At 51.7% G+C, this 27,675-nt stretch overlaps 1 protein-coding gene across 5 annotated transcripts; it reads left to right on the top strand.

Annotated features, from left to right (window-relative positions):
- Positions 1-119: 119 nt before the first annotated feature.
- LIPE (lipase E, hormone sensitive type) lies at positions 120-26,811 on the top strand. 5 transcript variants are annotated; one of them, XM_081868808.1, is made up of 11 exons: positions 732-750; positions 8,391-8,473; positions 8,631-9,163; positions 11,704-11,794; positions 12,794-12,939; positions 13,619-13,804; positions 15,349-15,643; positions 17,173-17,400; positions 18,934-19,104; positions 23,878-24,257; positions 25,473-26,811. In XM_081868808.1, the coding sequence occupies exons 2-11, from the start codon at positions 8,416-8,418 to the stop codon at positions 26,001-26,003; spliced, it is 2,619 nt and encodes an 872-aa protein (XP_081724934.1). In that variant the 5' UTR covers positions 732-750; positions 8,391-8,415; the 3' UTR covers positions 26,004-26,811. The 5 variants fall into 5 exon arrangements, with proteins under 5 accessions (XP_081724932.1, XP_081724931.1, XP_081724934.1 ...); XM_081868807.1 differs by lacking the exon at positions 732-750 and adding an exon at positions 6,821-7,022; XM_081868806.1 differs by lacking the exons at positions 732-750; positions 8,391-8,473 and adding an exon at positions 120-233.
- The last annotated feature ends 864 nt before the right edge of the window (positions 26,812-27,675 follow it).

The raw sequence follows: 27,675 nt of genomic DNA, 5'->3' as shown, positions 1-27,675 counted from the left end.
CGGCCCCTTTAAGGCCGGGCTGGCTCGGGGAATGCGGAAGCAGGGAACCGGGACGCCGTTGCCATGGGAACCGGCTCGGGTGACGTCGCAACCGCCCGCCCCTCCGTCCCCGCCCACGACTCATTGGCGAGCGCCCGTCATGTGGCGCTACCGAACGTTCGCTCCGAGGCGGAAGCCGGTCTGGAAGGGGGCTCACAGGGGGCCGGCGGGGGCAGGAGACGGAACCCCGTTGGGTAAGTGAAGGGCCAATCAAGGGGGAGGCGGGCTTGCCTTTTGAGGCGTTGGCACGTCCCGCCGCGGTCTGCTCCCCCCCCCCCCATAAAGTTGTAGTGGTGGGGTCTGAGTCCGCTCTTCCTCGTTCTGTGGGAGGGCGCTTCCATTAGGGAAGTGGGGGGCGGGAGGCGGTGGGAACATTAGGCGGTAGACAGTTATTGTTGGGGGGGGGGGAGGTTTTCAAATAACGTTGTCCCTTAAAGGCCAGCTCACTTTATGGTGGCGCTTGTGACAGTTCCATGGGCCGTGTTGTGTGATTGTTGAAGGCTGAGAAAGGGTGTCTGCAGCCCAAAGTCACTTAATGAGGGCGTGGGAGGATTTGAACCCAGGTCTCCCCGTCAGTCTGGCGCCCTTAACCTCTGCAGGTCAGGGGCATGGGGTGCTATCCCCCCTGGAGGCAAATCTACACACACATATATAGGAGTTGCAAGGGGTGGATGGTCAGAGGAAAATCTCACGCAAGAATCGCAGGTGGAGGTATGTAGCTTGGAGCAGGAATGCATGCAGAAATTAACGCTTTGACCTGTTACGACAAACCCCTTTGCAGTAAAAAACAATAATAGCGTAAATAAGGAGCAGCGGTAGGAGATCAAACAGTCAGCTTGGTAATGTTGGGGTGTGTATGTGAAGGAATCCAAGGGTAATCGACTAATACTCTCTCACACATGGCTAGGATAGTAGATCCTGTGAAAACCCCAGCTGGTGGATCCTTTTCCCCAGGGATGGTCCTCAGGGCTGCCTCGAGTCTTCTGAAGGATCTGTGGTGATTCACCGGTGCAGAGCTTGAGGCCAACTCAAAATAGCAAAGGGGTGATCCCAAATAAATACCCAGCAGCTTCTTGTGGCACTATAAAGATTAACACGTTCGATTTGGTTTAAGCTTTTGTGGACTGCAGTCCCAACTTCGTCAGCATGAATAAAATGTTGTTCTGAGTTATGGGTATATGCAGGATTACTTATCATGCATCTGATGAAGTCAGTTGTAGACCGTGGAATCTTAGGCCATAATAAAAGACTTGTAAACTGCTTAGAAGTTTTTTTTTTATAATTGGTAAATAAATTTTGTTAAGTACATTTTAAAATGTTAGTTTTTAAGGTGCCATAAGAATTGGGGGGTTGGGTTGGGTTTTTGTTTTTTGCTGGGGCAGGCTAACGTAGCTACATCCTCTGGAAGTTGTTGCAATCAAGTCCTTTATGGGGCTTATGTTGCTGAAAATATGATCCATGATATCTTTCCAGGATTTGTATTTATTATGTTATAACTTAAGGACCTGAAGGCAATGTACACCGTTCTCTTACCATTTTATCATCACAACATCCTTGTGAGAGGGATTAGGCTGGAAGATAGTGGCTGACCAAGGTCACCCAGTGACCTTAGTGGATGAGTCGGGATTTGAACTCAGGTCTCCCCAATTCTAGCTACTATATCACATTGTCCCTCAGCGACATCTGCTAGACCATCGACTGTGATGGTCCTTTGGAAGATGGGAGTGGGCTCTAGAGCTCAGTGGTTGTTGGGTCCTTTTGAATACAGTGTAAGAGAGTGTCAGATTTACTTTAATTAAAATGTTTACTAAATTATGGCTTTTCTATTTAGCATATTAAGCAGAGTGTGTGTACTAGATATTCTGCCTCTAGAAGTTCATATATGTTATTGATCAGTAGTGAAATCTTTGCAACCCTGATACCAAGATGTGGGAAGGGAATTTCTTAGCATACCTTCCAAGTGTGTTTTTGTGTGTTTGTTTTGTGTGTGTGTGTGTGTGTGTGTGTGTGTGTTCTGCTCTGTGCCCCATAATTGGGTGGCACCTGGGCTTCTGGGTAAGAATGTTGTTTCTGTGTATCCTATGTTTGCCTGTGGAAATTCTCAGTGAGATTCTCAGATACCAGCTGCATATATCTGAAAATTCTATGAGATGGAGGTGAATTAAAAATTTGATATTGGGGCTTTAGGAAGAATTATGTAAGCTTTCAGGTTCTGATATAGATTTAAGCTGCTGACCATCTGTGTGCGGCAGTCTGGATGATAAGCACTAGTTTCAGAGTCCTACCCAAAGTAATTTCTGAACTCTTAGTCTGCCATCCTAGACACTGTTACCTGGGAATAAGTCCTGTATAACCAATAGGACTTACTTCTGGGTAGACATGCGTAGAATTCCACTGCAAATGTCACACATCTCTGCTCTTAAATACAAAATGTTTTTGCACTTTTCCCTTCCTGGGATGAATTTTGGATGACAGCTTCTTGTAGAAGTTGTCAAGATTGGTTCCTTCTGTCAGTAAAGGCCCAAGAATGATTAAACTGTGCCACATTCTCTTCTGTTACTGTACCTTGTGATTCCATCCTCTCTTGGCAGTGTCTTCCAATTACTTTTTAATGAACCACCTTGCCACAGCCCTGCGAGCCCTGATAAAACAGCAATTCTAACAAGGTTTCTTTTATTTTTAAAGTTGTACACCGAGTGACTGGGTATATGTTCAGATCGCTTCAAAGTTCACGATATTACATTCCTCTCAGCCAGGAGTTCTGGTGATTTCTTACTGCCCTGGGGACCCCCTGCCCCACAAACATTGTTGGCATCTGTCTGTCTCGAGAGACAATGGAGTGCACCTCTGGGGGTGAAGTCAGGCCGTGTTGTTTCTGTTGCGTTAAACAGACCCAAAGTGACCTTTCTGGGGTGCAAGCTTGGGCAGTGTGTATGGAGGTCCTGCGCTGCCCAGATGACAATCGCTCCCTCTTTAAAGAAAGATATATCTGCAAAATTGGTTTCTCGAACCAATGCCTGTCCTTAATGGCAAGGATTCGTTTCAAGGTTTAGTAATGTTTTTGCATATTTCCCTGGCACCCTACCCTCCAGCCCCTGAGCAACCTACAGCAGTTTCACAGAACTCGTTTTGTCACTTTTTGTCTAGTCAGTGAATTAGCTTCTAACATGTCATGCTGAGTTGGTACCGCTATTATTACAGTTCTTCTTCCTCGGTAATGGCAGCGTGATTGGTTTGCAGAACTTGTTGAGGCCTGCGAAGGCGTTCCCTGAGGCGCCACATTCCCAATCTATGAGCGTTGCAGAAGCGGGCACCCTTTTGCTCCTGGCAGAATCTCTGACCAGCCTTTTCTCTGCCCTCACGGTCACGCCAAGGGGCAGGGAGGAGGCCGGCAGCTCAGCTGGCGGCCACAAAGGGAGATTTGTGTTGAGCGCGCCTGGCACAGCTTGCGCCTGTGCCCCAGAGGTCACCTGATGATCTTAACTGATGCGGGCATTAGCCCTGGCAGAGCCGCGTGAGATGCTGTTTCTCGCTGGTTTGTGTTTTTGCTAGAAACTGCGGCAGTGGAGCACCTGGAGTGAGGAGGTAGAGAGGGGAGGGGAAGGCCAGGAACGGCTGCGGGTCTGTCGTCCGCCAATCCGAGAGCCACGTTGACATGGTGTGACACGGAGGAGGCTCAGCTTTCACCGCAGGTCGTCATTCCTTAAGCTAGCCCCCCTTCTCTCCCCCCTGCGCAGCAGAGGTTAAAGGGCAAAGGTTTCACACCCTGCAGAGAAGGGAGACAGTTGACTTCCTCCCTCCCCAATCCCTGTCCAGTTCCAGCTGCGAGGCTGTTCCCTGCCCTCTCTCCCAGTCCCCTGTTTTCCATGTTTTTGGCATTTGACATGGGCCCCCTTTGCTGCCTGTGCCCCTTGCCCTCATCCTTCCCCCATGTATTTCCTAGTTTACCCAGAAACATTTCTTCCCCAACAGATGCCAAAGTGGTGACTCAGCTGGGCAAGTCTCAAACTCCAGGTCCTGGGAGGGAATAGTGAAAGCCTGGGCATCTCCCGGCAGCGCAGATCTTTCAGCTCTTGCTCAAAACGAAGTTTTGCCTTCTGCATCTCTATCCCATCTTTGGAACTCCATGCCGCAGTGGAACATAGATGGGGAGTCTGTGGCCCTCCAGATGTTGTGGGACTGCAACTCTCACCATCCCAACTGGGGACTGACGGGAGCTGGACTACGACCACATCCAGAGGGCCACTCGATTCTTGTGCAGCTGGTGCAATAAAACAGAAGGGGCGGTTTCCGTTCTCTCCTAGGAAGAAAACTCAAGTTAATGATAAAAAGGATTTAACCCTTTGTTGTTTAAAAGGATGCTACGTGTCTCTTAGGGTGAGGCCCACTATAAACCTAAAAGTCGGGGGAAACTTGTAACACCTTTGCTGCTCCTGGATCTCCTGCATCAGCCACCAGGGGCTGGGAATACAGCAGTGACAGGGCAGTGAGGAGGCCCTGGCTTGTGGGTTGCTAAATTCCTTGGGACCCAAGTACTTAAATGAGCCCCTTCCCCAGTATCAATCATCTCGGACCGTATGATTGGCAAGTAGGGCCTTGTTGGTAGTGGCACCATTGGCGGCTCGCCTGTGACAGGGCCTTTTTTGTGGTGGTTCCTCATTCATGGAATAACCTTCCTAGTGAGGTACGTCTGTCTCCATCATGATTAACTTTCAGGATGCATTTGAGAACATTCCTCTTTGGCATTTGGTGGATGAAGGGATGCTGTTCCTGGCAATCCTGAGATCACTGGATAAAATAATGCTTTAAACTGATTTTAGAATGTTTTAGCTGTCTTAAAATGTTTTTTTTAAAAGAAAGATGTGTATTTGTTTGCCACCCTGGGCTTCTTCAGGAGGAAGGTTAAGATATAAATTCAGTAATTAGAAATAAGAATGACGACATCAACAACATCTGGTAGCATTGAAAGCAAGATCCAGGCTGGGAGAACCAGCTGCAGACTGGTGGTTGGAACATGGGAGGACGAAGGGGGAACTGATATATATAATATGCCTCTTAGCTCATTTTTGTAACTGTGGAGTTATTGTCCATTTTGTTGCAAGCTGCCTCAAGATTTTGACTGCTAAGAGAGGTATAAATACTTCAAATAAATAAGTTAACTTCAGCGGTTGAGGTGCCCCGCCTCACTGCATAGAAAGATACTTATTTCTTTCCAAGATCCAGGATGATGAAAACTGGTTCTGCCACTTTGCAGCAGAAGCTGACTGTGCACAGTGCTGTTTGGCTAGTGCCCGTGACGTTACAATCCCACACCTGGGAGGTTTCACCACCTTTTATGTTTAAAAAGGCGATCTTGGAAGCGATGACAGATGCCGACATGAATAACTCGGCAGCCTAGCCCCAAGAAAAGAATAAATAAATTTAAAAGGCGTTGTGGAATGGGCAAGGTGAGATAATTCAGTTGGCATTCAGATTGCTGATAGGCCTGTCCCTCTGACAGAGTGTCAAAAGAGTGAGGGTAGGATAGGCTCAGTTTGTTTGTGTGTGAGAGAGAAAGGTGCGTAAAAACCTTTGCAGAGGTGCATTTGCCTGCACTATGGACACCTTACGAGGACATGTGTTTTTGAAGCATGGTGTGTGCTTATGATGAATCTGGGATTGTTTTTTGTGGAATCAGAGTGGAGGAGGGAGCAAGGCGTGAGGAAGGAATTGGGAAAGTGTGTTTGTGGGGAATGCATAACAAAGGTCAGCAATGGAGCAGAATTGCAAATTCCTGTTAATCGGAAGGGAAAGATTCAGAGGGCAGAAACGACAGGTATTTTGTAGTGAGGAGCAATATTTCATTTGGTATTCGAATAAATAAAGATATTCCAGCCCCTGCATGAAAAGTTGGCATGGGCCGCTTTAAGAATGGGGCTGAAGTCTGACCATTATAAATTGTGCCCCATGTTGTCTGATTTAAGTAGAAATCTCAGGACCATTTGCTGGCAAGTCTATGATCCCTGTTAGTTTTTTCTGATCTGGCTCAACGAGTGCAGTGCCCCTTTCTTGCCTTTAGCGCTCTGCACAAAGGCTGTTGCTCTACAGCAGCCCAAGCTCAGATGAGCTTCAAGGAGCCCCACGGGACCTGTCTGCGCATGGGGAGCATGTGGCCCTCCTGGAAAGAGTTGGTCTAATTGGCACCGCTCTTGAAAACATGGTCACGGGAGCTCCATAAACAGCCCTGGCTCCCTGCCCTGTGTGAGGAAGAGCAGGGGCCTGTTCTGTTCTTCTGGTGCAAATAGCGTCATTCTTCTGTTACGGAATCAACCAACTCAGTTCTTACAGTATTAAATGCAAAAGAATATAATAGGTCTGTGGTTGCTGAGGACCGGGGTTTTGGAATCTTTGTTGCCACACTATTTCACAGGGTTGGAAAGGACCCTGGGGGTCATCTAGTCCAACCCCCTGCAATGCAGGAATCTCAACTCCATGACAGATGGAGCATCTTCCCCATTGGGGTTATTTGCACTCTCAGAAAACAGTACCTAATAATAATAATAATAATAATAATAATAATAATAATAATAATTCAAAGCCAGCACCTTCAACCCTCCCCGCAGCTTTGCTGCGGGCACCAAATATATCCGGTGAAGAAAACAATTCACGCACACCAACCACTCTGTGCCTAGTTTATTCCAGCCATGGGTTTGCAGGAACTGGCAGCGGAACTGGAATGTTGGAATTTTGATGCAGCGCCTGAGCATTCCAGAACGCTGCCGCCGAGGGGGAAACAGAGAGATGGACTGAGACGGCAGCTTGGCCCTCCTTCCCCCTCCCAGTCAATCCCAAACTCTCCCTCCCTCGTCCCCTCCTCCGAGGCGGGGCCAGCCTGTTGACTTCCCCAGCCCTCTTTTAAGCCGGCTGGCTGGGCAAGCAGCCAGTGGCCGAAAGGCAACTCCAGGCAGCATCAGGAAGCCCTGGTCCTTGGTGGGCAGCGGTGGGTGAGTACCCTCGACACAAGCCCCTCTCTCTTCCTGTGTTCAAGCGTCTCCAAGAACCGGCTGGTGTGTCAGCTGCCTCCTGTCCCCTGGTAGCCTGAGACCAGGTTCTTGCCTCCTCAGCGATCCAAGACCTCTGCTGCTGCCGCTGGCCTCCCTGGCAGGGCTGTTGTCAGGATTTTTGAGGATGCAAAGAGCTTTGGACATCTTTGAAGTGCTGGAGGCTGCTCCTAACTATTTGGAAGGCCTGTTGATAGGATGATGGTTATTTATTAAATGTGGGTGGGCTGTTCCTGTGTGTGTGTGTGTGTGTGTGTGTGTGAGAGAGAGAGAGAGAGAGAGAGAGAGAGAGAGAGAGAGAGAGTAAGAGAGTGTTTGGATTTGATATCCCGCTTTATCACTACCCGAAGGAGTCTCAAAGCGGCTAACATTCTCCTTTCCCTTCCTCCCCCACAACAAACACTCTGTGAGGTGAGTGGGGCTGAGAGACTTCAGAGAAGTGTGACTGGCCCAAGGTCACCCAGCAACTGCATGTGGAGGAGCGGAGACGTGAACCCCGTTCCCCAGATTGCGAGTCTATCCGCTCTTAACCACTACACCACACTGGCTCTCCAAGTGGGGAGTGCTCCTGTGGGGAGTGCTTTGGGCACCACTCAGCGTGGGTCGGGGGTTTGCCAGTCACAAAATTAGAGTTTTGGAAGGGAACCACCCCCAGCCCCCCGGTCACCTGGTCCAACTCCCTGCAATACACAGCCATCTCTGGGCAGGCTCAAACCACCATTAGTCAGAGGCATGTCCCATCGCTCCACCTGAAAGGGAGCAGGTTTTTGCCTGTACCTCACCAGGGTCAACAGCTTAAGTTGTGCGCTCACCTTAACCCCTACCTGCTCTTAGAAGTGAGCTGCAACCAGTGGCGGGAGGAGGGATAAAAGAGGGAACTCAGGGGCCCCACTGAGATGTGGGCAACATCTGCCTGCTCCATCCATTAGGAATAGGCTTGATTCTCTTTTTGGTTTTTTAAAAAAGTTTTATTTCCGAATTTCAAAAGTTTACAAATTGATACGTGCTTCCAAGTAGACATCCATTTCCCATACAGCTTCACCCCACTGTAGTTCCCCCATAATTTCTAAATTTGCTGCGTATTATAAATATTCCACACTGCTGCTCTTCATTCAAATCCTGCCTGCATTTTTTACATGTTTACATGGAGTGGGCTTGATTCTCACCTGCACAGCTTCATCAGGAGAGCCCCTGTCGGGTGTTATTCCTGGGTGCCAGAACCGTTGAGAGACAGTGGGGTAGAGCCCTCTGGAAACGGGCTTTTCCATACATTGATATTGTCTTAGTAAGCGATGCCCGCTCTGCTCACAGGGCTTCCGGCCTGCGCGGAGGAGACATGGAAGCCGAGGAATCAGGGAATGTGGAGTACGTAGCTGAGGCAGTGACGGGGGAGTGTAAGTAAGGGGCAGGACGTCCGGCGAAGGTGCACTCTTCTCTTGCCAAGAGGCTCCTTGCGCTCAGTCGCATCAGCATAACTTCTCCACCCGGCTCCCTTCCTACCCGCCTCTCTCCGGAGGGGACCCCCCTCACAGCTCTCCTTTCCTCTTCCAGGCCCCCCCGTCGCCGACACCATGGATCCTCGGCCCCTGTTCCAGACCCTGCATGCGCTGGCGGAAGACAACGTCAACTTCTTCCAGGAGAGCACCAGCGAGACGGGCCGGCGCTTTGTGGCGGCCTTCACCACCATCCGGGAGCACGCCCGGTGCCTGGAGCCGGTGCTGAGCCACTTTGCCACCATCTACCACATCTTCGACCTGGACGAGCACACGCCGGCCAACGGCTACCGGAGCCTGGCGCAGACGGTGCGCTGCTGCCTGGCCCACATCGTCCACAAGAGCCGCTACGTGGCTACCAACCGGCGCAGCATCTTCTTCCGCACCAGCCACAACTGCGCCGAGCTGGAGGCCTACTGCACCGCCTTGACGCAGCTGCGGGCCCTTGTCTACCTAGCCCAGCGCCTTCTCACCCAGAACCGGCCCGGTCACCTCTTCAACCACGAGGACCGAGGGCTCTCTGAGCAGTTCCTGCAGGAGTACATCACCATGCACAAGGGCTGCTTCTACGGGCGCTGCATGGGCTTCCAGGTGAGGCAGAGGGGAGACGCTCAGCCTGCATGGAGGTCCTAGGCTTTGGGGAGGTGGCCCCTGACCCGCTGCAGGCATCAGTGAACCCCCACGTTCCTACCTGTCATCATTTCTGTGGTCTCCTGCTCTAAAAGGAGCTCAGTCTTTCGCCCTTGATGTCCTCGCAGCCCCTTAGTGGGACATCTATCTGCACAGTGCCTAGGGGGCACGAGCTGCTTTGGGCTGAGTCAGACAATTGCTCCATCAATAATAAAAATTATAATTCCAATTAATTATACTCCGCTCATCTGAATGGGTTGTCTCGGCCACTCTGGGTGGCTTCCAAAATAATATAAAAAACACAGCCAAACATCAGGCATTAAAAACTTCCCCATACAGTGCTGCCTTCAGATGTCTTCTCAAAGTTGTTTATCTCTTTGACATCTGACAGGAGGACATTCCACAGGGAGCGTGCCACTACCGAGAAGGCCCTCTGTCTGGTTCCCTGTAACTTCGTTTCTCACAGTGAGGGAACCACCAGAAGGCCCTCGAAGCTAGCACAGTATCGCCTCACTGACTGGCAGCAGCTCTCCAGGGTTTCAGACGAGGATGGGGGGGGGGGGAGACACGTTCTCAGCTCCACTTAGAGGTGTCAGAGACTTATCCTGGGACCTTCTGCATGTAAGGCAGCAGAGCTGCAGCCCTCCTCCTCCTTCCCCTCAGCCCAAACCCTGTGAAGTTGCCAACTGCCCTCTCCAACCCCATCTACAGCTTAGCTGAATTTGCCACAGCTGTGTTTGCTTGCATTTATCCCTTGTTGGCCTGGCCTGACTTCTTCCTCTGTTGTTCCTCCATAACTGGCTGCATTCAGCTGTATTCTCCTGGGAGCAGGGACCTGTCATCGCCCCCCCCCCCCCAGTTTTTGCTCTGTGTTTTTTGTTATTGATTTTTATGTAGCGGCCATCTCATACTGCAGTAGTAATAATTGCCAGGAGAGCCCGCTTCATCCCAGGATGCCCTTTCCTCACAAGACCGCTGTACTCCTCCCAAGAAGTTCACCTGGTTTTCTGCAAAGCTCACGCTGGTCCCCATCAGCTCCCTTAATCTGATTTGCCCAACACAGAGCCCTCCGTGTTTGTCCCAAAGGAGCCTCTGTGGCAAGAGCTGCCTGCCACACAGCGGAGTCAGGGCCTCCCCGTCACGGAAAGCCGGCTCTGGCCTTCCCCTTTCCTTCTCTCTTCTTTTCCACGCAGGCGGCAGCCTTGGCTGTGTGGCCCTGAGCCATGGGTCATGCAAGTCCCTCTGGCTCTCTCCCTCCTCCACCCCGACATACTTGCCAGACATTGCTCTGTCTCACAGGAGACGGAAGTTTCACGGCTGAGTTTGGATCTCCATTGCAGAGCTTCCCTGACTCTCTGAGGGTCCATGCAGCCAGGAACCCTGGCAGGACTTTGCAAGGGAGATCCAGCCTTTCTTCTTCTTCTTCTTCTTCTTCTTCTTCTTCTTCTTCTTCTTCTTCTTCTTCTTCTTCTTCTTCTTCCTCCTCCTCCTCCTCCTCCTCCTCCTCCTCCTTTTCTCGCATGTTTGGCTCAGGCTATGAGAACCAGACCCGGCCAGGCCTCTGCCTGCGAGCAACCAGTTCCCGAAACGCAGCATCCTCACGGTTTGGTCCTCTGGCTGTAGATTTCTCAACTTGCCTTTCTCAGCCTTGGAACCAGCAGCTGGGTTTGGGAAGCATGGTGGGGTCGTGGATGTGCTGGACCGGATTCGGTAATGGACTGGATTAGGGTCAACAAACCGAAGCTCAGTCCAGACAAGGCTGCTAGTGGGTGATTCGCTAGACAGGATGGGTGGGAGGTTGCCTGCTCCTGATGGGGCTACCCTCCCTCTCCATTGATGTTGCTTGAGGCTCAGGTGGCCTTTGGCGGTGCAGAGTGCCTACCATCAGCTTGGGCTGGTGGCCCAGCTCTGCCCCAGGCTGGACGGGGATAACCTAACTTCTGCCGTCAGAAGCTTCAGCTGGTGCAGAATTCAGCAGGCAGGCTGCTTACTGGGGCAAGACTGTCTATGCATATTGCACCAATCCTGGCCCGACTGCATTGGCTGCCAATTAGTTTCTGGGCCCAATTCAAAGTGCTGGTTGTAACCTATAAAGCCTTGAGGAGCTCAGGACCACTGTGCCTCAAGGACCGCCTCTCTCCATATGAACCTACCAGGATCCTGCGATCATCTGAGGCCCTTCTTTGAGGCCCAGAGGGTGGCAACTTGAGAACAGGGTCTTTTCTGTAGTGGCTCCCCAAGGAGGCTTTCTTGGCACCATCATCATACAGCTTTAGGAACCCGTCAAAAACATTCCTCTACAACCATATAATAAGCCTTTTGCTTATTAAACTATCTGTAGCCTTTTAGAAGTGGGTGGGGTGTTTTTAGGATATCCCCCCCCCCCCGCCCCGGCGCTCCAATTTGGGTTGCCCTGGGCAAGAAAAAGCAAGAAACAAATGTGATGATTTAATTCATTAAGAGTTTCTGCCCAGCCTTAATGTTGAGCTTTTCCTTCCTAGTTCGCTCCCTCGATCCGGCCTTTCCTTCAGACCATTGCCATCAGCCTCGTCTCCTTTGGGGAAAATTACAAGCGCCATGTGTCCGGCATTGGTGAGTGGCAGTGGGGGGAATAGCAGGCATGTGGTGTCATGTTGGACTAGGACCTGGGAGAGACCGGGGTTCCAGTCCCGCCTAGGCCATGGATGAAGTTCACTGGGTGACCTTGGTCCAGTCACTGTCTCTCAGCCTAACCTGCCTCACAAGGTTGTTGTTGGGACTAAATGAGGGTGGGGTGGGAAGAGATCCATGTATACTGCCTTGAGCACCTTGAAGACAAGAGTGGGCTATAAACAAATATCGGATTTTTCCGTGTATAAGACTAGGTTTTCCCCCCTTTAAAATAATGTAAAAAATTAGGAGGTGTCTTATACATGAATACATCTCCCCCCCATTTTCTTAAATCTGAGTCCCCTAAAATAGGGGGCATCTTATACATGGGGGTGTCTTATAAGACGGAAAAATAGGGCAGTTACAGTGAAACCTCGGGTTACGTTACCCTTGGGGTAATTTCGAGTTGCGAAAGCAGCAACCCCAGAAGTGTTTTGCCGTGCGCACATGCACAGAAGCGGTCTCTCCGGTTGCGAAAACTTCGGGATATGGCCGGACCTCTGGAATGGATCCTGTTCGCAACCAGAGGTACCACTGTATTTTGAAGTATAGGCCAAACGTCTCCCAAGGGCAGAAAAGGTTGTCTCAAGTCAGGAAGGATTCCAATCGCTGTAGAAGCGGTAGAACAAGCGCATTTTTGCAGCGCATAAGTGCCACAGGCACATCCCCACTATGCGTAGGAAGTCCAGTGTCTCTGGAAAATGTGTCAACATTTGACCTCACTCTCTGCTACCAGCAATGAGCTTCGTGATACCACATATTTTTATTTTTCTCTCTCCTGCACTAGACGCACAGTGGGATAGAATAATGTGGGCAGCCCCTTTCTTGAAATTCGAAGCAGAGGTTTTCCCCATAGCCGTCACCCAACCACTTTGATCTCTCTCCCTCATCTTCCTCTTTCTCTCTCTCTCTCGTGCCCCCCCCCCCCCCCCCGCCATTCAGGCGTGGCCGCCAGCTCTCTCTTCACCAGCGGGAAGTTTGCTATTGACCCCGAGCTCCGTGGGACAGAGTTTGAGCGCATCACTCAGAACCTGGACGTGCACTTTTGGAAGAGCTTCTGGAACCTCACCGAGATGGAGCTGCTGGCTGTGAGTCCTGCCTCAGACGACAGGAGGTCGGACCTACTGGGGGGGGGGGGAGAAGGGACCTTGGATGGGAGAGAGACTGCCTGGGTCGGAGGGGGAGGCTTGGAGGAGGCATGATCAGATGGCAGGGAGCGTGAGGCGAAGCAGAGGTTGTGGGATGTGAAAGATGGATGGAGGGACAGGTTTAGGGGGGGGCACCTATAGCAACAGAATGGGCTGTCCAAATTTTGGACAGGTGTCTCCACCCCCATCACTCAGCCCGGACACTGAGGCCCAGCTCTGAGGGCCTTCTGGAGGTTCCCTCACTGCGAGAAGTGAAGTTACAGGGAACTAGGCAGAGGGCCTTCTCGGCTACCTGACTTTTACAAGACATCTAAAGGCATCCCTGTTTACGGAAGTTTTTAATGTTTGATGTTCTATCGTGTTTTTAATATTCTGTTGGAAGCCACCCAGAGTGGCTGGGGAAGCCCATTCAGATGGACGGGGTATGAATTATTTATTTATTTATTTATTTATTTATTTATTTATTTATTTATTTATTTGTGATGCAGCACTGTTGCTGCCATGCAGGCTGCGTACCTGGTCCCTTGCGGGCCACCTCTGCCCTGGATATTCCCGTGGGGAACTGCTCTTTGGATAATTCACTCCTAGGGCGCTCACACAGCTTCTGCCCTCTCCGCAGTCCCTCGCCAGCATGGCCTCCTCCCAGGTCCGGTTATCCCGGGCGCTGCTGGTGCCACCACACTCCTTCGACCTGCCTCTGGTTGCTGACCCCCAGCTGACAGTCACCATCACCCCTCCAGTTGCCCACACCGGACCAGGAGCCGTGCAGATGAGACTCATCTCCCACGAATTGCGAGAGGGACAGGTAAGCAGCTGGGAGCAGCCGCGGCTTGGCTTGAGCTAGGGTGGATGCGCAGGGTCAGACCTCGTAGCTTCGAGGCATCTGGAATCCTGGGCTTTATTTAGCCAGTGGTTATTTAGCCACGCCCTTCACCAGCCCTGCCCCGCCCCCTCAAGGGCTTTTGCCTTGCTGGAATTTGTCCTTCAACAGCACTGCTGCCTCTCGCCTGCCTGGATGGAAAGTGGTGGGGGTGGTAGTGGTTGGGGTCTGTCATTTTGCATGGCTGGAATGTACTGTCACATCCATGGCACAAACAATCACACACGCCCCTTTTGCATCCGATCGCAGCCACCTGTGCCCTGAGAAGATTGCCTGCAAGGGAACTTGTTCCGCAGGCTGAAAAAGCTTCTCCAGGCGTACGGTCTCATCACGAGGCCAAACCGTTCTCGGGCAGGACCCTGGCTGAGCGGGACTGCTCTGTAATTGGATGCCGTCCCACATGCCAGTTTCCCTGACTGCAGGAAACCTGGAGTCAAGGACAAGGGAGCTGGTCTGTCCTTCTCTCTGACGTACAGCTTTTTAACCACTCTGTTGCCATTCAGAACATAGGAGACTGCTGGATCAGGCCAGCAGCCCACCCTGCCCAGCACCCTGTTCTCATACTGGCAGACCAGATGCCTCTGGGAAGCAGACCCAAACAGAAGAGCGCTCTCCTTTCCTGTGATTTCATTGTCTTTGTTGCTGGTGGTGCGTTTAATTGTATGGCATTCATTGTTAGCTGCTTGAGGGGTTTTTTAAGCAGAAAAAGCAGCATATACAGTGCTACCTTGGTTCTCAAATTTAATCCATTCCAGGAGTCCGTTTGACTCCTGAAAGGGTTCGAAAACCAAGGCGCAACTTCCAGTTGGCTGCAGGAGCTTCCTGCGCTCAAGCAGAAGCCACGCTGGACGTTTGGTTTCTGAAAAACGTTTGCAAACCGGAACATTCAATTCCGGGTTTGCGGCATTCGGAAGCCAATTTGTTCAGGAGCCAAGCCGTTCAACTACCAAGGTACCACTATACACATTTAAAATAAGCGCCTCATTTTCAGTGCTCCAGTTCCAAGGTTACCCTAAAACTCAAACTTCTGTCCTTCCTCCTCCCCCTTTCCCCCCTCACATGCCTGTTACCTTTCTCCGGGGTTTGATCCTGGCTTGCAGGACAAGAGCAAACCAGGGTTTGCCACAGACGACTAGGAAAACTTCAGTTTGCCTCAAATCAGGAACCTGCCATACACGAGGGAGAGGGCAAATTCCATGTTCTGCAACGGTTGAGGGTTACCCAAATGCAAAATTCATTTTTTATTTAAACGGAGCATCATTCAACCATCCAATTCCCTGCTTGCAGTCTGGGGCAACAGATTCCAGGAATGTGTCACAGCAATCTTGTTTGTCAAGAGAGCCCTTTGAGATTTTGACGGCCCCGGGGACTGGCACCGCTGGGCGGCGGCCGGTGGATGCCAGCTGGGCGCCTCTTGCCTCTCGGGGCCTGGCACTGCACCCTCGACCGCTTGCATTTCCTTTTTCTAGGACAGTGAAGAGCTCTGCAACCTCATGCGCCCCGAAGGCCCCCTGGCCCTGGAGCTGCGCTGGAGGACCAAGCCGCTGCCTCGCTCGCCTTACCTGGTGGTGCATTTCCACGGGGGCGGCTTCGTGGCCCAGACCTCCAAGTCGCATGAGCCTTACCTGAAATCCTGGGCTCAGGAACTGGGCGCCCCCATCCTCTCCATCGACTACTCGCTGGCGCCGGAGGCTCCCTTTCCTCGGGCCTTGGAAGAGTGTTTCTATGCCTACTGCTGGGCCATCAAGAACTGCCACCTGTTGGGTGAGAAAAGGAGGGCTGGGGAGAAGGAAGGAGGTGGGGGCCAGAACTGGGCTTTGGCCACAGTGGCCTGAGAGGAACCAGCTGCTAAGATCCTCCTCGGAAGATCACAGGAGGCTGTGCTGTGCTGGCTCTGACCGTTTGTCTGCCTAGATCAGTGTGTCCCTATGCCAGGCATGGACCACAGCTCCCATCTTTAGGGTTGCCATACATCCGGGAAAACCAGGACATGTCCTCTTTTGCGGGGCTAACATGCCCATTTGGGCAGATTTTTAAATTTTAAAGGAAGGGTCTGGGTTTTTCAGGCTCAGGCGGCTTGGACTGTTCTCTTTTTTGCTCTTCAAAATATGGCAACCCTAGCATCTTAGAATCATAGAATGGTAGAGTTGGAAGGGACCACGTCGATCCTCTAGTCCCTGCAATGCAGGAATCTTGTCCTCCTACTTGGGACTCTCACCCACGACCCTGAGATTAATTGTCTCACTTTCTGCCAACTGAGCTTTCCTAGGAATGACCTTGACCATTGGCCATACTGGCTGGGAACAGAGAGTCAAGGAGCCTTTGGGGCAGGGACCCAGGTTCCCCCCATCCTTGCCCTGTGCCCAAATCTCAGACAGAGCTCGGTTTCCCAGGCGTCCTTCCAGAGGGACATTTCGCATGCAGAGCTGGAGACCTCCAGATCTGAACGGCATCTCCCACTAGCGCCCCAGCAAGCATGGCTCCAGCAAGCAACATCTGGGGGGGGGGTCATATTCAGTGTAAGGTCTACTCAGTGTAAATGCCTTGTTTGCATAGAGCTAAAAATAATAATAATGAAAGCCTTTTACCAGCTTTTGCCCTGTTTCCGGCACACAACAGGTTTCCAGCGCCAGCCACCCAGCCAGGCTTCTCTTGGGGCTCACAGCCAGGGCTTCCCATGTTGCTTTGTTCATTGATTTATTATTTCATGAAATTTATGCACCACCGGGCTGTAAAAGTAAAAATTAAATCTCAAAGCTGTTTACAGAAAGAAGGAAGCAATCAAATTACTGTTGCGAGCAGTCAAAAGCTGCTAATTAAAGCATTTTTGAAAAATAATAATAATTAAAAATCATGGTCAATGAGAAACAGATTAAAACACATATCAACAGTCTGCATCAGTGGTTCCCAATTAGCTAAGTACTGTGAACCTCCTATTTTTTCAAAAGCCAAGCCAGGGACCCCACCCCACCCCCCACTTTTGAAAAATGTTGATACCTCTATGGTAGTTTTTTGTTATGTCCCACGGAATCCCTGGGGTACACAGACCACCAGTTGGGAACCACTGATCTACATGGGCCTAAAGAAAAAGGTTTTTAGAAGGTGCTGAAAAGAATTCAGCGAAGATGCCTGCCTAGTGTCAATAGACAGGGAATTCCGAAGTGCGGGCACTGCCACTGCCTGCGGTGTCTGGCATTCAGAGAGGGTTCTGCTGCTGGGTTTTGAAAAAGAGTCCTCTGCCCTGCTTGCCCCGAGTGGTTCTGACCTCTTTTCTCTCCCCCGCCGCTTGGCAGGTTCCACAGCCCAGACGGTGTGCCTGGCGGGAGACAGCGCTGGCGGAAACCTGTGCATCACGGTCTCCATGCGGGCGGCCGCCTTCGGGATCAAGATGCCAGACGGGATCATGGCGGCATACCCGGCCACCCTCATGCAGGTCTCGGCCTCGCCCTCCCGCCTCCTCACCTTGCTCGACCCGCTCCTGCCTCTGAGCGTGCTGTGCAAGTGCCTCAGTGCCTATGCCGGTGAGGACAGGGAATGCTCAGGGGGCAAGAGGGGTATCACTCCTGGTGGTGGGCAAAGGGAAGCGGCGGTTGAAGGTCGTAGGGCTGGTTAAGCTTGGCTGTGTGGTTGGTTGGTCTGTCTCGAGAGACCACAGACGAGTGCGCCTTTGGGAGTGAATTCAAACCATTGGGGAGTTACAGCGCCTGCTGTGGCTGTTGAGACTGATAAGGGAGAGACATGTTTTGTTGCAGCTGGGGCAGAGGAAGGCGTCCGGTTGTGTGGCTGCATTCTTATTCTCACTGCACTCCTCCAAGCGGTCATTTCTGCTCTGGCCACTACTGTGGATGCACGACCTGACTGCTTGTCTCCAGGCACGTCTGCAAGGGATTCCCACGTGGCGGAGTTGACATTGCCAGTCTTCCCGTCTCATTTGCAGACATCTTTGAAATACAGAGTTGAAGGCGTTTGGCTGTGCTGCTTCAGACGCACTGGGGCGTTTCTGCTGCTGCTTTTAAGACACAAAACTGTTTTCTCTTTATTTCACTGCAGCCCCATAAAGCAGCTGTCAATCCTTGTATAAGATAGATAGATAGATAGATAGATAGATAGATAGATAGATAGATAGATAGATAGATAGATAATTTATTACAGTCTGAGACCAGCTTATAAAACACACTTGGAGGTACAGTCACAGAAGGAAAACAAACAATTAAAACAATGTACAACAATAAATTAGGGACGCGGGTGGCGCTGTGGGTTAAACCACAGAGTCTAGGACTTGCCGATCAGAAGGTCAGCGGTTTGAATCCCTGCGACAGGGTGAGCTCCCGTTGCTCGGTCCGTGCTCCTGCCAACCTAGCAGTTCGAAAGCACGTCAAAGTGCAAGTAGATAAATAGGTACCGCTCCAGCGGGAAGGTAAACGGCGTTTCCGTGCGCTGCTCTGGTTTGCCAGAAGCGACTTAGTCATGCTGGCCACATGACCCGGAAGCTGTACGCCGGCTCCCTCGGCCAATAATGCAAGATGAGCGCCGCAACCCCAGAGTCGGTCACGACTGGACCGAATGGTCAGGCGTCCCCTTTACCTTACAACAATGAATTTAAAATTAATAAACGCGATAAGCGTATAGACACTTGAAACTTTAAGATAAACTACCGCAGGGAGCTGACCCAGATTCACCCATGGAACCGAGTTTGGGGATTTCCTTAACAAATGAGTTTGAGTCGGGAGATGGTCTGCGCCTACAGATCTGTACACAGAATCTGGCAACCATCCGGGTCATCTTCTGATCTTTGCCTAACAGGAAAAGGTCGATTTTTTGCTTTTCCGGGAGGTCAGCGAGCCTCACCAGTAGGCAGCACATATACTAAAACTCATATAAGACTTGTATAAAACCAGAACATGAAAGAGGTGGTGAGGAGTACCGTGAGAGGTGTAGGAAAGGGAGCCGAAAGGTTATAAGGGCATGGCAAAAATCGGGGTGTGTTTGTACGGTTTTAGGGAACACGTCTCGGCCTGACTGTCTGGGTTTCTTTCCCCCCTTTCCATTCCAAGGGATGGAGCCAGAACAGTGTGAGTCTCCCACACTGGAGAAACTGAGCCCCATGAACATGGTGCGGCGAGACACCACCATGCTCTTCCGAGACTTGCGCCTGGGAGCCTCCTCCTTGTTTGGTTCCTTGCTGGAGAACACGGGCAAGATCAATGGGGCTGATGCCCCGATAGGTAAGAATCAGCCCTCCCCCATCGCTCCTCTGCCTCGCCATCTTTTCTTGCTCCTCATTCCCCGCCGTCCTCTGACCCATCTTGTCTCTGCAGGGCACTGCCCCTTCTCCTGGGGCCTGCGGGGCTCCTGCCGGTGCCCCCTGGCCCAGCTGCTGGCGATGCTGTCCCTGGCGCAGCTCTTCCGATCGCAGGGCCCGACTCTTACTAACCCAGCAGCTGGTAGGAGCCGCCTCCTGCCCCTAACGGCATGCAGCGCTGCTTGAGGCGAGGAGAAGGGGGCAGGGGAGGCTTCTGCGGCTGGCACAGGGTGGCATGTGCATTGGCACCGTCTGAACAGGGTACAGAGCTGGCTGGCTTGGGGTGTTGTTGCTGCTGCTGCTGCTGCTGGTTCGGCATGGCATTTGTGGGAAAGAGCTAGATAAGGCTTTGGAGACAGGGAACCTCAGATTTCGCACTGCTCTATTTTCATTCTGCTAGGAATGCGGGTGGCGCTTAGGGATGCGGGTGGCGCTGTGGGTTAAACCACAGCGCCTAGGACTTGCCGATCCGAAGGTCGGCAGTTCGAATCCCCGTGACGGGGTGAGCTCCCGTTGCTCGGTCCCTGCTCCTGCCAACCTAGCAGTTCGAAAGCACGTCAAAGTGCAAGTAGATAAATAGGTACCACTCCAGTGGGAAGGTAAACGGCGTTTCCGTGCGCTGCTCTGGTTCGCCAGAAGCAGCTTCGTCATGCTGGCCACATGACCCGGAAGCTGTACGGCCAATAAAGCGAGATGAGCGCCGCAACCCCAGTCGGTCACGACTGGACCTAATGGTCAGGGGTCCCTTTACCTTTATTCTCATTCTGCAGTATTGATTCTGGCATGTTTGCATGCAGAAATCTCAGCTTTTCTCTCTGCATTTCACTCTTTTTCCCCAAAATTTTTTTATTGATTTTTCCATGTATTTAAACAAATAAACAAACATAAATCTTAAATGTAATAATTCCATTTTTCTTTACATTGTTGGGTGACTTCCCCGACTCCCCAGGCTGAGTTTCAATGTATATCATTGTAACAGTTTTCCAAAACAATTTTCACATATAATTTACTTAATCAATTAACAGCTTTCTTTCTTTTCATTTTTACTTTAAACATATTACAGTGGTGCCTCGCAAGACGAAAATAATTCTTTCCGCGAGTCTCTTCGTCTTGCAGTTTTTTCATCTTGCGAAGCATCCCTATTAGCGGATTAGCGCTATTAGCGGCTTAGTGGCTAAGCGGCTATTAGCGGCTTAGAAAAAGGGGGGGAAGGGAAAAAACTCGCAAGACTTTTAAGACGTTTTCGTCTTGCGAAGCAAGCCCATAGGGAAATTCGTCTTGCGAAGCGCCTCGAAAAACGGAAAACCCTTTCGTCTAGCGGGTTTTTCGTCTTGCGAGGCATTCATCTTGCGGGGCACCACTGTATTCTATAACATCTAGGCCAATCTGGTATTTGCAAGTATTTCTATTTAAGTTATCTTAGCATATTTAGCTAAATAGTCTTTAAATTTCTTCCATTCCTTCTGGTACTCCTCCTCCTTCTGGTCATGGATTCTTTCGCTCTTTTAACGGTTCCATGAATCGCTAGGTTGAGAGGGGAAGGAAAAAGTGTTTGTTCACTCAGGCTGGATCTATACTGATCTGTAAACACTTTTAAAAAAGGAATATAGCTCTCAATGCAGATTTCCATTGAGGACAGATTGCTGCTCTACAGTGCCCTCTGTTGTCAGGTTTTTATAACACAATTTTAAACGTTTTAACTGAGCAGTGTAGATTAGGCCCCAGATTTCCAGTTTTGATGACCTAAGCCAAATTGGACCATTGTTTCTCTCTCTCCTCTCCGTCCCCCCAGCTGCCACCTCACCTGCTACACTGTTGAAGGCTAGAACCTTGTTTCCTTTCTTTCTGCTGTTCTTTTGGCCGTCCCTTCAGGCAAGAACCGAGATTCTCAGAATTCTGCAGGGGTTTCTGTGTCCTTTGTTTTTAGGCCACATTCTTTATGGCAGCCGCTGCTTGGGAAGTCTCCCCTGAGCAAACTGACAGAGTTGTGGCCTGATACACTGAGTCAGCATCGCATGCAGGACAATCCTTGTGCAAAACAGCCTGGCATTGATTGGCAGCTGCTGACGCCAATGGGCCTCAAGGAGGCTGCCTTCCTTCCCGTCATTGGCTGACTCTTTTCCATGGTGCACGCTGCTGGGGAAGGGAGCAGGAAGGGGAGAAGGGGGAATTATGTTTGCATCCTCACAGGGAAGCGGTAGAGCCTGTGCTTCTTTGTGCAGAAGGTCCCAGCTTCAACCCCTGGGATCACCGTGTAAAAAGATCTTTGCTAACAGACCTGAGAAAGGCACTTATCTAAGGCTCTGCAGAGTGACAGCTGGGGAACTGGGCTGGGTTGGTGGGTCGTTTGTTTTGGCCAAATTCAGCTTTCCCTGTTCCGTGCAAAGATGTCTCTGGTTCCACTTTGAGAGGCAGTGTATCTCTGACGATCGCTGGGAATCACAGGCAAGGAGAGATAGCTGTTGATCTCTGGTTATGCTTGTAGGCGTCCCATGGGATTCTGGCCAGTCCCTGTAAGAACAGAGTGCTGGACCAGATTGGCTCTTCTGTTCTTCTACCCACAAAGTAAGCTGTGCCCTTGTTTTGCACAGGGACGCCCACTTTTGTGCTTTATTCTGGATTTTTGGAGGCGTTAGATCAGGCATGTTCAAAGTCTGTTGCGGCAGTTTATTTTCTGGGGGGAAATCCTAAAAAACCCTCAACAACTTCAATCCTAAAAAAAGGTTAACAACTTTGGTTGGCCTTTTGGTCAGCCTTCACGGCCCTTCACTTCATCAAATCTGGCCCTCTTTGAAAAAAGTTTGGACACCCCTTGGTAGATGACGGTGATTTAAATTTGTATATCAGCCTTTCATGCAAAGATCTCAGGGCAGTTCACAGCATGAAATACAGACTAAAACCACAAAGCAGATAATAAATGCTATAATTTATTATTATAATAATGGTTTTATAACTTGCTGGAAGCTGGCCAGAGTGGCTAGTGCAACCCAGTCAGATGGGCAGAGAATAATAATAATAATAATAATAATAATAATAATAATAATAATAATTTATTTATACCCCACCCATCTGGCTGGGTTTCCCCAGCCACTCTGGGCGGCTTCCAATAAAACACTCAAATACAATAACCTATTAAACATTAAAAGCTTCCCTAAACAGGGCTGCCTTCAGATGTCTTCTAAAAGTTTGGTAGTTATTTTTCTTTTTGACATCTGGTGGGAGGGCGTTCCACAGGGTGGGAGCCACTACCGAGAAGGCCCTCTGCTTGGTTCCCTGTAACTTGGCTTCTCACAGCGAGGGAACCGCCAGAAGGCCCTCAGCGCTGGACCTCAGTGTCCGGGTAGAAGGATGGAGGTGGAGACGCTCCTTCAGGTATACTGGGCTGAGGCCATTTAGGGCTTTAAAGGTCAGCACCAACACTTTGAATTGTGCTCGGAAACATAGTGGGAGCCAGTGTAGTTCTTTCAAGACTGGTGTTATGTGGTCTCGGCGGCCGCACCCAGTCACCAGTCTTCTTCTTCCAAAATAAAACAAATTTTCCTCCCACAAACACATTTAAAAGGACATGGATTAGCTAATTAAACAAAGACTAGGGAGAAGAGGAATGTTTTTGCCTGGCGCCTAAAGATATGCAATGAAGGTACCAGGTGAGCCTCCCTGGGAAGAGCATTTCACAAATGGGGAGCCATCGCAGTAAAGGCCCTTTCTCATGTTGCCGCTCTCTGGACCTCTCATGGACACAAAGAAGGGCCTCAGATGATGATTGCAGAGTCTGGGTTGGTTTATATGGGAAGAGGCAGTCCTTGAGGCATTTTGGTTTGTTTACCAAAGAGCAAAGAACCATGTGATAGCAAGGAGGAGGCAGTGGGGGGAGCATTTGGGGGGTCCTAGCCAGGGAAGGTATGGGGAGATGTGTGGCATGGACAGGTAGGGCAGTGTGCTCCCTGCAACAAGAGGACATTCTGCCCCCTTTGTAAACTGGAGCATTTTACCGCAGTCCCCAGGGGTGCTTCCTAGATCAGGTGTCACTTTCTCTCCTCCGTATCGGGTTTTGCAGCAAGAAACAGGAAACGAAAGCAGCTGTGGGCTGTGACCACGGAGGGGAAAGGAGCAGGTTTATCCTCATTCACCCTATAGTTATTATTATTAATATTATTAATTGAATTTCTATACGGTGGTACCTCAGGTTAAGAACTTAATTCGTTCTGGAGGCCCGTTCTTAACCTGAAACTGTTCTTAACCCGAGGTACCACTTTAGCTAATGGGGCCTCCCGCTGCCGCCACGCGATTTGTGTTGTCATCCCGAAGCAAAGTTCTTAACCCAAAGTACTATTTCTGGGTTAGCAGAGTCTGTAACCTGAAGCGTCTGTAAACTGAAGCGTCTGTAACCCGAGGTACCACTGTACCGCCTTATACCTGGAGGTCTCAGGGAGGTTCACAAAACAAAATCAAAATATAAAACCACAAAATATATAACCAAAATAAAAACAACAACCCAATAACCACCTCTCCCCAAACCCAGAAGCTGCTAATGTGTGTGCGCAGAGAAGGAGGGAAGAGTTATTGAGTGAACATTGGCTCCAGGGAAACAGTGAACGCTGGGATTTGTGCTGAGAGGGGCAACGACGGGTCTCACTGTGGTCGAAACTGCACTGTGAGGCACTCATTAACCAGTCACTCCCCACCCGGCACACAGAGCCTGTGAGGAAGAGCATCTCCGAGGTGGGCCTCAAATCCAAGTCGCTCGCCAGCAACAAAGAATCCCGCAAGAGCCAGACCTACCAGAATCTTTCCAGTGCCTCAGATGCCTCTCCAGCCCAAAGCCCTGCCCCGGCCCCGGCCCCAGACCCAGACCCTCCAGCGGCCAGCTTCTTCATGAGCGACGGCGAGCACGAGGCGGTGCCCCCCAGCTATGACGGCACCCTGACCTTCCCCGACGGCTTCCAGCCTCTGCGCTCCGACCAGCCAGCCACCTGCATGCCCCTGGAGCTGTCGCCCATCGTCAAGAACCCGTTCATGTCACCGTTGCTGGCGCCAGACGCAATGCTGAAGGGGCTGCCGCCCATCCACATCGTGGTGAGTGAGGTTGCGGGGTAACGGCGCCCATCTTGGCCCCCTGGACAGTGGCTGGGCTGGTTTGGGGCTCACAGGATTCGGGAGGTCAACAAGTTTGAGAGGCAGGTGCTAGGGTCAAGTCAGCAATAACTCACAAGGTGTCAGTGAAGTTCAGACTTCATTCAAAGAAACAAAGCAGCTCAGGCCTAGTGAGCCCAGAAAGCTCCCTAGTAGGTCTTGTCACAATGAGGCAGTTGCAAAGGCTTTGCACCGCTCTCTAAGTCTCCTCCTCCCCCAGGTCCTTCCCTCGCAATCTGGAGGGATTGGGGAGCTGGTTGCAGCAGGAGTTGGGGACTCCCTGGATTCTTCAGTGGCCGGTCTCATCTCTGCCTACTGGCCGCCTTTCTCTCCCGCCTCTGGTTCTGGACTGCTCTCTGCCACAGACTCTCCCTGCTCACTAAACCTTGTTACCTCTCCAGCTTCGGACACCTCCTTCTCCCAGTCTTCTCCTTCTTCCCCCTCTGACCACTCATTGTCGTCCCACCACCAATCCCCAGACTCTGAATCTTCTTCCCCTGGGGGTGCCCTTGGGGACGTTCCCCAAATGATGCCTTCTGCATCCAGCCAGTCCATGACAACAGGATACAAAAGCTAGCAGGCCGACCTCCCTCGGGCTTCACAGAACTGCGCAGTTGGTTGGCAGGGTGTGGGGGAACAGGTTTCAGCAGCACGTGTTAAGGACGTCTTTGCCAGGGACTCCCATCGGCCCCAGTCCCGGCAAGGGGCTGATGGGAGTTGGGGTCCAAAACACCTAAAAGTCACCAAGTTGGCAAAGGCTGTCTTAAGGGAAGAGGCTGAGGTGGTAGGGAGTTCTCTGGGGCGGCGTGGGATGGGGAGAGAAGCAAGGGAGAGGCTATGTTGGGCATTCCAGCATCTCTTCTCCAGAAAACAGCCCACCGGATGCCTCAGGGGGAGAGTCGCCCCTTGGCATGATGGGAATATCCTTCCATTCATCAGATGGCCAGGCAAACCCTCTGTAGGAGTCTCCTATCTCTCTTCCTGTCCTTTTGACTTTCCTTTGCTCCACCCCCCTGTGGACCCCCACATCTCCCGCCGCCCCCCACCCCACCCACACGGCAATTGGGCAGGGTTGTCGCAAGTTCTCCACCCCCTGGTTTACAGGTGGCAGCCCAGAGCCATGCATTCACTCTGCCTCCCTTCCCTGCCTCTCCCTAGGCTTGCGCCCTCGACCCCATGCTGGACGACTCGGTGATGTTTGCCCGGCGGCTCCGAGCGCTGGGGCAGCCGGTGACTCTGCGGGTGGTGCAGGACCTCCCCCACGGCTTCCTGAGCCTCTCCCAACTGTGCCGCGAAACACGCCAGGCCTCTGCCCTATGCACGGAGCTCATCCGGGGCATCCTGGTCCCCCAGGATCCGGCCACGCAGCAGCCCGTGGCCACTGCCTCCCACCGGAAGCACCGGAAGCTGGAGAGGACCTCCCACAGCACCGGGGCTGCCGCCAGCCAAGCCGCCAACCACACTCTCGCCCAGGAGAACAGCGCGGTGACGGCCGCTGAACAGGAGGGGCCAAACGGTGCGGCGGTGGGGAGCGGTGCAACGCCCAACGCCCAGGCCAGAGCAGCCCAGGAGCACCGGGAGGGCAGCAGGTCCCCCGAAGGCCAACAAAGTGGGGCCACAGACAGGTCCACACCCGCCTCAGGTCCCGGCCCCTCCGACGGCACGGTGGGCAGGGGGGTGGGGGCCTGAGCCCTCCTGCATCACTGGAACCACTTTGTTTGAGAAGGTGTGGCGTGGCTTCATTTTGCAGTGGAAATCCCTCTTGGTGCTTTTTTTTCTCACTCCTGCCATTGGTGGGTTGCGGGAGGCAAATGTCCCGTTGCTTCCAAAACCCGGGGGCCGGTTGCCCCGTATTCTCCGTTTTTATACATGTTGGAGTGTTTTTAAAAGGGCAGAACCCCGCTGCCAATGGATCCTGGCAGTCCTGGAGTTTGTGCGCCTCCTTCTTGCCCACGGCCCCTTCCACAATCCTTTCTTCGCACACCAGCAGCCCCCCCCATTCCTATGCACATAAAACCCCACTGCCGCCCGAGCACCCCCAAGGACGATCTGTGCTGGGGGTGCGACTTGGCACAGATGAGCACAAGCACTGACCTCCCTTCTCCTTCTCGGGAGGAAACGGGGGAGCAGGGCAGCTTCCCGGTTCTCACAGGGCTGCCCAGCCCCCTCCTCTCCCTTGCACAATAAGCATAAAATCAGCCACTGCCCAGTCCCAACTCTCGATGGGGCATCCCGGCTGCCACTTCTCAGTATTCACTTTTGTTCTTGGGGGACGCATTCCACCATACTGTGACCTTCCTGTCCTCCAAACTCAACAAGCTCCCCCCACTTGCCTTTCACTGTTGTTGCTGCTGCTATGAACCAAACCGGGGGGGGGGGGGGAGAAGGTGCTTCTACCCTCCTGAAAAAGGGCTGTGGTGTTCCCTCCCTACCTGCAAGGGATGCGGCGGGGGGCGGGGAAACTATTTTTGTAAATAAAAGCTGGTTTGATTTTGAACGACTCGTTCTCTGTCCTTTGGATGTGTGTGTCCGTGTCCCTTCAAGCAGTCCCGGTAAGGCTGAGAGAGGCACCCTGCGGGCGGAATAAACCTTCTAGAAGAAGAAGAAGAAGAGTTTGGATTTGATATCCCGCCTTTCACTCCCCTTCAGGAGACTCAAAGCGGCTAACATTCTCCTTTCCCTTCCTCCCCCACAACAAACACTCTGTGAGGTGAGTGGGGCTGAGAGACTTCAGAGAAGTGTGACTGGCCCAAGGTCACCCAGCAGCTGCATGTGGAGGAGCAGGGAAGCGAACCCGGTTCCCCAGATTACGAGTCCACCGCTCTTAACCACTACACCACACTGGCTCTTCTACCCCACCTGTTGCTCTTGGCCACAGCGATATTGTGCTAATCAAGGCAGCAGTAGCACAGGCAGTGTGTACAGAGAGTGAGGAACCTTTGCCCGTCCTGTTGTCACTGAACTACAACTCCCATCAGCCCCAGTAAGTTGGCCCCATGGTCCAGGGGGTACTGGGAGTTGTGCAGCAGCAGCTGGGGGGCCAAAAGTTATTCTGCATGGCACCTGGGATATGAGATTCCTGCATTTTGGGGGTAGGGTGGGCTAAATGACCCTTGAGAGTTCCTCCTAACCCTACGTTTCTACAAAAAGCAACTAGCCTATAGCATTTTGTCTAGAAGCATCTAAAGGTAAAGGGACCCCTGACCATTAGGTCCAGTCGTGGCCGACTCTGGGGTTGCAACGCTCATCTCGCTTTATTGGCCAAGGGAGCCGGCGTACAGCTTCTGGGTCATGTGGCCAGCATGACTAAGCCGCTTCTGGCGAACCAGAGCAGCGCACAGAAACGCCGTTCACCTTCCCG

Source organism: Podarcis erhardii, assembly GCF_964252035.2.
Source record: "Podarcis erhardii genome assembly, chromosome: 7".
Lineage (NCBI taxonomy): Eukaryota > Metazoa > Chordata > Lepidosauria > Squamata > Lacertidae > Podarcis > Podarcis erhardii.
Note: the sequence above shows the minus strand (reverse complement) of the source record. Positions and strands in the feature narration are given on the sequence as shown.

Bases quoted from the DNA above. Each gene is read 5' to 3' on its own strand.
- LIPE (XM_081868805.1), top strand. From the start codon at position 648: ATGGGGTGCTATCCCCCCTGGAGGCAAATCTACACACACATATATAGG. The intron at 751-8,630 runs GTATGTAGCTTG...TTCCTCTTCCAG, and splicing joins CGCAAGAATCGCAGGTGGAG to GCCCCCCCGTCGCCGACACC. The intron at 15,644-17,172 runs GTGAGAAAAGGA...GCCGCTTGGCAG, and splicing joins CAAGAACTGCCACCTGTTGG to GTTCCACAGCCCAGACGGTG.